General features: G+C 29.9%; 1 protein-coding gene across 1 annotated transcript; it reads right to left on the reverse strand.

Moving 5' to 3' along the window:
* Positions 1-6,712: 6,712 nt before the first annotated feature.
* Positions 6,713-9,815, reverse strand: LOC114267647 (transcription factor bHLH95-like). Its single transcript, XM_028208700.2, has 3 exons — positions 9,453-9,815; positions 7,667-8,122; positions 6,713-6,811 (listed from the first exon to the last, which is right to left on the reverse strand). Exons 1-3 carry the CDS (start codon positions 9,813-9,815, stop codon positions 6,713-6,715), a joined length of 918 nt encoding a protein of 305 aa, XP_028064501.2.
* Positions 9,816-11,474: the final 1,659 nt, after the last annotated feature.

Consider the following 11,474-nt stretch of genomic DNA (forward strand, 5'->3'; position numbering starts at 1 on the left):
TGGAGCTTCTAGTTTGATTATTGATTACTGATTACAGAACTGACAATTCTAATTGAGTACAACCTTTAGATTGATAAATGTTAGTTATTATTATAATTAGATAAATGTTCGTTATAATTAGATATTCAAATAGATTGATAAATGTTAGTTATAATTAGATATTCATCCAGTTCAGTAATTAGTTATAAATATGTATGAAGAAAGTTAATTAGAATTGTACTCAATTAGAATTAGTTGTAGTTATAAATATGTATGAAGAAAGTTAATTAGAATTGTACTCAATCAGAATTAGAATTAGTTAGTTAGATATAAATGTTAGTTATAATTAGATGTACTCAATTAGAATTGTCAGTTCAGTAATCAGTAATCAATAATCAAGCTAGATGCTCCAACGATCACCAGAAGGAAAATTTTATTAGGAAAAAGTGGATGAATCACTAATGAAAATCATATAAGAAACCAAGTTTAGGACCTGATAATTCTACGGCATTAAGAAAGTTGAGAAATACTTAAAAATAAGGATCCTAGTGTCATAGAGAACATAATGATGCTCCTGTTAAAGTTATAAAGTTAGTATAATAATAATAATATAATAATAATTATAATTAAAGTGCGGTCGGTTTTTGCGGGTTGCGAGTTTAACCCGCGACCCGCTCGCAACCTACAAATTTGTCATATTTCAAACCGCATCCACCCGCATTATGTTTGCAAAATCGCCCATTTATATGCGGGTTGGGCGGTTTGAGCGGTTCGGATAAACCGTTGCCCACCCCTATACACAATCTATGAAAATCAAATTTGGGATGAATTTTCATATGAGAATCTTTTTATTTGGAAAATATTTCAAAATGAGTATAAAAATAACTTGAAATATGAGATTTTTCAAACATTCCAAAAAGAGTATAAAAACTACTTAGCAAGTTTTGAGCAAATGTATAATTTCAAACTGTAACACTATAATGTAATACTTAAAAAAAATTTCTTAGTGTACTTTTCTCAAACGTCACATTCCAATATAACACTCCAAAAAAATTCCTTAGTGTAACTCTCCAATATAACACAAAAAAATCTTTAGTGTACTTTTCCTAAATGTAATATTCTAATGTAACACTCTAAAGAAATAATGTGTGATTCTTAAAACAATTCCAAAAGTATGTGAAATTCTTCAAACTATTTCAAAAGGAGTTCAAAAATTCCTTATTAAGTTTTGGAAAAATGTATAATTTTAAACTGTATGTGTTACGTTTGAGAAAAAATATATTAGGGAATTTTTTAATATTTTTGTGTGTGTTATTACATTGATTGAAGTGTTATATTTTTTAGAAATGTATACTAAGAAGTTTTTGTGTGGGTTACATTGGAGTGTTACGTTTGAAAAAAGTACACTAAAGAGTTTTTTTGGAGTATTACGTTGTTACGTTTGAGAAAAGTACACTAATGAATATTTTAGTATTTTTCTGTGTTACATTGGAGTATTACATTTGAAATTATATTGATTTGAGTGTTATGTTTGAAAAAATACACTATTTCTTTTTTTTCTTTTTTTTTATACTACATTGGAGTATTACGTTTGAAATTATATTGATTTGAGTGTTATATTTGAAAAAATACACTATTTTTTTTTTCTTTTTTTTTTTGTACTACATTGGAGTATTACATAGGGGTGAGCATGGTTCGGATTGGACTGGAATAGGGTAAAACCAGGACCAATCTGTTATCTACGATTCTTGAAAAATTGAAATCAATCCAATCCGTTTAAATCATGGAATCAATCCGAACCAATCCATTTAAACACGGATTGGATCGGTTTAGGACCACGGATTCAAATAATTAAATAATAAAAAAAAATAGAACACTTTAATTTCATAAAAAAATAAACATAGCACTATATTAGTTCCACATTAGCAATATGTCTTTCTATAATAGCAATATATTGTTTTAGAATTTAAACAACTATAAGAAAATTAGTCCCACCATAAGTATTTAGACAATTACAAATTGAAATTAAAAACTAACAAACAAAAGTAATAAAAGAAAATACTATGCGGGTTTAGGTTTGGGTTTAGGTTTTATATGGAATAAGAGAAGATACTATGCGAGAAGGTGTATAATAAAAATATAGACTATTTGTATACGGTTCGGATCGGTTTCAATCCAGAACCGTGAGGTTCAATCCAGAACCAATCCATGGACTACGGATTTTTAATTTTTCAATTCAGAACCGAGCCACAGATTAAAAAAACCAATCCAAACCTATCAGATTGGATTGGACTGGATCGAATTACGACTTTCATGGATTCCTTGCTCAGCCCTAGTATTAGATTTGGGAAAAGTTACTAAGAATTTTTTTAGTATATTACATTGGAGTGTTACATTTTTGTTCATAATGTGAGATTTGTTCTAGAATGAGGGAAAATTCAAAACCTTTACAGTGTGGATAGTTCAAATGTGTAATTTTAAATTTGGAAAAATTCACTTTTATCCCTAAAAAATTAAACCCAAACGTATAAGTGACTAACCTTTTGTATAATTCACTTTAATAGGACTTTGGGTTCATAAAAAAAAAAAAAAAAGGAAGAGGACTAAACAGTTTATAAGATCACATTTTGGGATTTACAGGTGTTTCATCCTAAAAAATACAATTCATTGATGTTATAATATTACAACAAAAAAATAAAATAAAATATATTTCAATTGATTTAAAAAAATAAAAATGAAATAAATAAAAATACTTTATTTAGAATCATACAATCTATGTGTTGCAAATTTTTTTTTAAAAAAAAATTATAATAAAATAAAATAATAGAAGGAAAATTAATGAGTGAAACTGAGGAAAATATAAAGTGGATATTTTGGTCTCCATGTAAACAAAACTCTTTAGTCTTAATTGTATTTATTAAAAAAAAAAAAAAAAAAAACTTTCCATACAAATAGAAGTAATTACACTCATTTAATGTTTTTTTTAAATGGGGTCGGCTTCCCTTCCGTATGTACTGTTGGATTCATGGGGTCCATCACGAGTCCCGTTTCGATAATTTGAATAACTGAATGTATAGAACTCGTCGAGTACTATATGCCTGTAAAAAATCACATTGATCGGATATCGATAACTACGTGATCAAATCAGTTTTGTATTAAAAAAAAATGAAAGTGAAAAAATAACAATTGAAAGATCTGATTCGATGAGATAGTTATCGATATTCGATCAACGTGATTTTTTTACAGACATATAATACTCGACGATTTCTATACATTGAACGGGCTCAAATTATCGAAACAGGACCCGTAATGGACCCCAACGGACCCAACAGTACCCTCCGATTCGAGGGAAGCCCAACCCCTTTTATTATATATGCCCTTCGAGTACATGTTAACAAAAAATCTTAATTTTATATTTTAGCTTATTCGACTCATATTTGCCTCATACTGTCTAAACACAAGTTATACCCAATAACCTGGCATGACACATGATTTTTTATTTCTAAATTTTTTGTCTCTTTATCTCGATATACTCTTGATTGTCAATTTAAATCCCAAAATGACATGTCTTGATATTTGTATATAATTTAATAATTGAGATTGTATTGTATCTGAAAACAAAAGCTTGGATTGTTCTAGTTTTGATTTTGGTTTTATTTTTTGTCTTTTTATGATGGGATGATTTGCATTTCAAACAAGTTCTTAAATGCCCAACCAACCTAGCATATGTTCAAACTTCTTCATTGGTCAAGAAAGAGGAAATGCAGATTGTTAATTTACGGTTTCAAAGTCGTAGGATCGAAGCAATTTTGGGCACTCATTGCTTCTCAATTGAGCTTTTGAATTTGGGGGATTTATGTTGAATATATCTCTATCATACGCCCACCAATCGCTCACGACTTTTGATTGTCCACCAAGTCATGCTTTACGCAGTCATTGGTGGCTTGATTTTATTTTATCTTTTTTTTTTTAAAAAAAATTATAATTTATTAAAATTAAATTTAATAATTTATTTATTTTATAATAATTTCGATTGTGTCAATTTTATTATTTAATTTCTTATATTGGTCAATTTAGTTCAATTGGTAACAATATTCTAAAAATTAGATTACAATTAATAGATAAAATAATCTATCTACTCTTTTCAAAAAAGATTGTGGAATTGACGTATAATTTGAAATGTTTCTTTTTTAAAATTAAAAAAAAAATTGATCATTTTGTTCTTAATTTTTATATAATTTCTTTATAGATTTATCAATTAAATTAATTTGATAAAATGTTAAAAATTAATGGGCAAAATTGAATTTGTTCAAATGTGATAAGGTAGTGGGAGAGGGCGGGTATAGAGGTGAGAAGGGGAGGGTGCCGATGAAAAGCACGCTTTTTGAAAATTCTTTTACTTGTTTTTTTGCTTAATAGAACACTTGAGGTTTCACTTGGAGTCTTATTAAAAAAATCATACATTTTTTTTTTGATTTTTTCAAATTTGTATTAGTATTTTAATTTTTCTAATCCGTCTAGGGTAGAACAATTTTAATTTTTTTAAAAAAAATTAAATACCCAAAAAAAAGCCAAAAAATACTTGTTTTTCACTTCTTTTTTTTTGACTTAGTAAATTTTTTAGAAATTTTTTTCAACTTGTTGGATTCATCTGAGTTGATTCTAGAACTCTAAAACTTTTTGAAAAATTATAACAAGACAAAATCCACTAAAAACCCCAATCCCAAACGACCCCTTAGTCATTTTTGTTTTTAAATTCACTTTGTTCTAACAGAGGCCTTTCCAATTCTCGAACAGTGAAAACATGTTTAATTGGGCCAGTGGGCGTAATAGTTTGGATGGACTCTTGCTCATTGCTGTTTAACCATCTTTAGGAAAATGGGCTTTATCAATCTTGCTCAACAATTTGGGCCGCACTCTGCGACATGACATACGACATGAGTAAAAATGGCCGATCACCCTCGACTTCAAACAATGATAATAATAATCACATTTTTGTTTTTTTTATTTTATTTTATTTGTTTGATATTTCATGATTGTTTTGGTTGAATGGTCCTACTTGGGATTCGACGGATATTTTGATCCACTCAAACCAATCGAATCGAACCGATTTGTCGTAATTTAAACGGATGCATGATGACGAGTGAAAGATTGCGGATTGATTTTTTTCAATCCGCCTAATTTTGGACTGATGGCGGATTTGAGATTCCTTTAGTTGCAACCGAACTGCTAAACTGCGAGCACCCTAATAATTTGTAAGACTTCGTATTTTCAATTTATTTAAACATTCTGTTTGCGTTTTTAATTGAAAAAGAGTTTAGATATTCTATTGTGTTTTCAATTTTAAAATCTTTTTATCAAATGACAAGTGTTGATATTTGGCATTTTTGTATGGAAAATATAAGGTTTAATTTTATCATTTAAAAAAAAATAAAATTAAATAGTTTGTGAATAAAAAAAAAAGTAATGAAATAGTTTTGATAATGCATGGTTTTGTTATAGTATGTATTTATTATTGATATTTGACAATTTACTTAATAATCTTTGGTTATGTTGAGTTGGATTGTTATCCCAAAAAAAATGTTAACAAGTTGTTGTATTATATTTAAAATTTATAAAAGTTTAAACCGTCAAACTAATGCACATCCATCCGTCAATCCGCTCAATCCGCATCCGCCAATTCAACGGACGGATGGCGGCTTGGAGGTTCTACAGCCGTAACTGAACCGCAAACACCCCTAGGTCTTACCACTCAGGTCTATTAAATAATGCAGTAGTAAATATTACATAATAAACAAATTATAATACATTACAAATATAATCATTATAGTATTATTGTTTATATTTAAAATGATGAATAGAATTTCCTCATGTAATAATTAAACTGCTGAAGATCTATGTCTTGGCATGAAAAAATTGCTTACACTTCAAAATTTGGGCTGAGATGTATATTTTGTAATGAAAAAAACAAAAATAAAAAAGTGAAATAGAGTAATTATACATGAACATCACATTATACATGCTTCGCTATAAGCCTATTTTGACCGGCGGAAAAAAACAAAAGTGTTCCATTAAAAAAAAGTAAAAGATTAAAAAATTGACTGTCTTTCTCTCAAAGTTGTATTTAATAAGAATGTACTCTACTTTCGTAACCCTAATCTCCAAAACAACTCATTATCGGGTCATACATTTGCCCATTAATTGTTGTGCGGGTAGATAGAGTACGAGACACCCACAAGAGTATAGAAGGCAATTAAAAAATATTTGCTTTAATAGGGAACAAATATTTGCATAAAGCTTGTTGTAGGAGGTGGTAGTAGTTCAGACTTCTTGCTGAAAGTGTTTGGGTTCGAGTCACTTGTTAGGTGGAGTGAGGTGGAGTGACGTTGGAGAATTGCAAGATATGAAAAAGCACACTTAAATTTCTTGAAATTCATATATATCAAACATCACTAAAGCTTATGCATTGATAATTAAGGACATTATCAAAGCCACAACAGCCTGCCCACAAGCAGCTATAGATTAGCCAAAGCATGCCATGAAAAACAAAACCAACAAACTATATGTATAAGGAAGAAGCTGCCTTGCACATACATCCCATTTTGCTGTATGCCAACAAGATCTTCACAAAGCTAGAATACCGATCATAGTATCTCTTACTATAATATTACAGTTGGGTTTCAGGAGACATAAATTGATCTTGATTCTTGAAGTATTTCTGGTATGATGATGATCATGGAGCTGAGAGCCACACCATTATCTCTCCTGCTGCCTGCTTGTATATTTCTTCCACTGGAAATGCCTCTGGAAGCTGATCTGGAGCTATTCTTGCCTGTTCAAATTAATTCGCCAGCCCAGAATTTTAAATTTTATAATAATAATAATTAAACACATTATACTGATGTATAAAACCATAGCATCTATTACTTTGAAACAACCAAAAATAATAATAACATTAATTAAGTTGTGTCATGCTTTTTTTAATTCCAAAATTATTTTAAAATACCACTCCAATTTTTTATTCCTGAAATGCTTCAGTTTTTTGTTGAACTGATTCAGATTTTATTGGTTTTTCACTCCATATCAACTGCTTTATTTTTTATTGTGAAAAATTAGAAGTTAGTTTCTTTAGATTTTCTTAAAATACGTATCAAGAACAAAAGATTGGCTTAGAAGATGAGGTGTTGCCTTGTCAATTATGATGATTAGGTTCGAGTTTACATATTATTCATCTAACGTATGAAAATATTTACTACATTAATTGAAAAATGGTCAAAGTGGGTTTCAACTCGCCCCAAATTTGCATGTGCTATTGATAATCAAAAAAACCTAGTTCATCATGAACAGTCAAAATTTGGGTTTCATCATGTGTTTCCAAACTCAAACACACTATTCATGCATCAAGCTAACCCTAATTCAACTGGCCTCATTTTGGCAACTTACTCATTAACATAATCTACCCCAAAAATACGTTAAAAAAAGAATTACCCCAAATGATACATGAATCACTAATTTCAAAAACCCAAATTAGATTCATCCAACAACAGTAAGTAGATGAAAAGTTTTTAATTTTTAATTTAATTTTTTTTTTTTTTTGGCCTTGATTAGAAAAAAAGAAGGTAAGAGAAAGCGATAGTTTGTAACAATCCTATCTAATGTGCAAGGAAGTAAGTTAGAGGAGACTTACATGGGCTTGAATCATGTACATGGTCCGATTCTGATCCGATGAAACATGAGCAGACACAACATCTAGCTTGTGCTTCTCCAACACATAGCAAATAGCAGTGAAGAGTCCAGCCTTCTTCATCGAACACACACTGATCTGTGCATGATCATCGCACACATTCAAGATCACATTTGGAGAAGTCCAAGTCTGGAATAGAGGAGGGAACCGAGAGAGAGACACTGACAGTGCATTGGATGAGTTTGAGTTTGTGTTGTTTGAAGAAACTTGATCGGCCATGAAAGCCTGCCTTGAGTCCATGGAAAGCTTTTGTGGGGTGATTATGGACGATTGACCATCGAAGTTCATGGGTGTCAAGCCATGGAGCCTTTCCAGCTTCTGCCTTTGGAGCTTTTGGAGAGTTTGTTGTAGGGATTTTATGTGGGTCACTGCTTCATCTACAATTGTGGACTTGTCTGCCTGTACAAATATTCAATGTGAACTGTCATATGGATGATGAGAAGGCAAAATTCAAACAAAATGGATGTGAGTAATTGTAGTTTCATCGTTTTTTGAAATCAAATACCCATTAGTTAAGCTTTTAATTTAAAAAATACTACTATTACACAATTTTGAATGAACTTTTTATATAAAAAATTTGTTTGTATATTATTTTTTGTTTGAACTAGGCCTTACTGACCCTCTTCTTATGTCACAATAAAAATGTTAGAATAAAAAATGTAAAAATTTGATTTTTGAGTATTGTCAAAGCACCAAATTTAAATGTATCTCATTCAAATTTTGAAAATTTTCTAAGTACATGATATGCGTTATGTTCAAGACTCATGTGCTTATCTCAAAATTTCTTTTTTACTTCGGGGGAGTCATATATAATCGCAAACCATTTTTGTAAGACTAACATACACATGCACTTCCTTTTTAATACTGTGAACAAAATCAACCAGTTAGATGGCATTATTGGTGTTCTAGTAAATACCATTTCATTTGTGATTAATTGAAACTTTGTGTTGCGAGAGGAATATAAAGTTATCAATTTCTATATATGCATAGAATCTAATAACATAATGAGATACAATTTTTTTACATTAGTTGAGTTAAAAGTTTGTGTTTAATTTTGTAATCAATTTTTCATAAAGTTGTAGATCATCCACATTAAGAAACAAATGGAAATTGATGAGGCTTATGAAGTCACTCGAAAGGATTAATGGGAACATTCAATTGAACTTGAACCCAAAAGAAAAAGGAAAAAAAAAAAAACATAACTTAATGAATCCATAACTTCACTAATAGCATTTCAATGATTGATAGTAATGAATAATTGATTTTTCAAGTGTCCCATCACCCCATGACAACCTTAAATAGACATGATGAAAAGGACATCCTCAAATAGTATTACATTGATGAAAATGACTATTCTCTTATATCTTTCTCATTAATTGCCCTTTAAAGGAAACAAATTGAAAAACTTGAAATCTTTGTATGTAAAAATTGACTTGCCTTAATAAATTAACTTTGAGAAAGAGATGGGAGAGAGACTCAAATAAAAAGGTGGGAAAAAGAAAGGTAGAATTACTTCTACTTCTTCTTCTTCTTTTTCTTTTTTTCCCCCTAAGAATACTGAAATTAATTACAAAATTGAACAATTTCTATAAGTTGTGTCTGATTCTATTATCAATTTTTATATTTCTAAACTTTTTCAAGATAGAATAAGCTAGCATGAACAACTACTTAATTATCATTCCATATATAAACATCAATCTCAATTTTGAAGAAGATGTGAATGAATCACCTTAGGAGGGAGATGAGGGAGCAAAGCATGAAGATTAGAGAACATGTTCCTCATCTTCTTCCTTCTTTCTCTCTCTGTCCATATATGTATCTCATGATCTGACTCATTACCACCTTTTCCTTCATTGGCCTCACCACCACGCCCTTTTCCATTCTTGCCAAGCCCACCTTGTTTCTTTCCAGGTGCCACCGGTATCACCTCCTCCACTTCTTTCTTGGTTGGTGTCTGAGTATTAGACCCCGAATCAGGTGGCGGCTTCCCACCAGATTTTTCGCTGATACAACCCAAATCATTCGAATTCGAAAAAGCCCATGACTGAGTCTCCCAAAAGAAGTTCTCATGTCCACCACCCAGGTCAGACATGGTGGCTACTAGCTAATAAGAGAAAGAGACTGATACAAAGAGATAAAGAAGCAGAGAGAGAGAGAGAGAGAGAGACTTACAAGGGGAAGAGAGGGAGTGAGGAGGAGTTTAAAAAGGGGGTGGTGGCGATGGAAGGTGTTAGTGTGGTGGTAGAAGAGAGAGATGGAGACAAGAAATTATTTTGTATTTCCAAAAAAAAAAAAAAAAAAAAAAATTTATTGACAATACTTTCAATCAATAATAAGAGTCTAAATAATTATACGAATTTAAAATCAAAAAAATAATAGAGAAATAATTAAAAGTTGTCTTGAAAAGTGTTAAAAGTTTGATTTTTTTATTTATAGCAAAAAGAAATATGTAAAAAATGTAAAAATAATGTAATTCAAATAAGTCCATGAATTTATTTTTTTTTGACACTTCTAAAAAAAAAAACCTAAATATCATTGGACAGACACACAATTAGGTATTCTCTTTAAGCCGTATAATTTTGTTTTTTTGTTGGGGAGTGGGGGAGGGATGATTCGGTTTGGTGTTAGGAGGAAGGAAGAGCACAAAATACAATCATAAGATGAAATGCCGTTACTGGCTTCAAAACAAAAAACGGATAGCTAAAGCAAAGGCACGTCGTACAAAATTTCTCTCACCGTGTTTCGAAAATTTTTTGTATGTCAATGAGGAGGTGTTACTTTTTATTAATCATAAATGTATATGTTCATTATTATTCTCTAAACACTCAATACAAATATAATAGACATTTTTTGTCAAAATCAATTACAATAGAAAAAGGTACCACATGACATATATTCTATTTTACTTACAAAATTTTTTTGTTTCCCATGTTTGGGTCCCACTGTTGTGATGGTGGCCCACCTGGCCATCCCATGGAATTACAACCTATTGCCAACTCACCCTCTATTCTCTCATAATTTCTACTTACCAATTTTTTTTTTAATTAATTAAAATATTTTATCAAAAATTAAAGTACAGAGTGTAAATTTAAAGAGACTTTTGTCCATCAAATTTAATTTTGAATAAAACCGAGTGGCTTTTTTTTTTTTTTTTTGTTTAATATGTGGCAAAATTGCGCTTAGACAATATACCCTTTGGAAACTCGTTCGTGTATTTGATATTTTTTTTTTTAAATTTTATCAAATTAAAATATCCTGTTGAAAAAAAAAAAAAGTAAATTGACTATTGATTTTTGAACTAATATTTAACTCTTAAAGAATGATTTTTCACAATTCTTTGAGCTCGTGTACAATATAATACTAAAAATATTTTTTATATATAAAACATATTTTAATTATATTCGTATTTTATTTTTAAAATTTTATCGTACCGTCAGATCATATTGTCTTGATATCTATGCTTCATAGCATATGCCATTATCCCAATCGCTAATTTTTATTTTTATATTATTGAATAAAACATTAATGTGAAAATGATGTTCCTATTATATATATAAATCACATATTTAAATGTCACATGGCAGAAAAGCTAGTCGATTCATCAAAATCTGCCAACCTTAGAACTACTAGAGTGGCATTTGATAACTCAATTCAATGCTTAAAATTAAATATATTAAACAAAAATAAAATAAATTTATTTAATAATCACAATTAATATCATTTAAAATTTTTGTAAGTATGAAACTTTGTG

This window comes from Camellia sinensis, chromosome 2 (genome assembly GCF_055761805.1).
Source record: "Camellia sinensis isolate YWXY chromosome 2, ASM5576180v1, whole genome shotgun sequence".
NCBI classification, from domain to species: domain Eukaryota; kingdom Viridiplantae; phylum Streptophyta; class Magnoliopsida; order Ericales; family Theaceae; genus Camellia; species Camellia sinensis.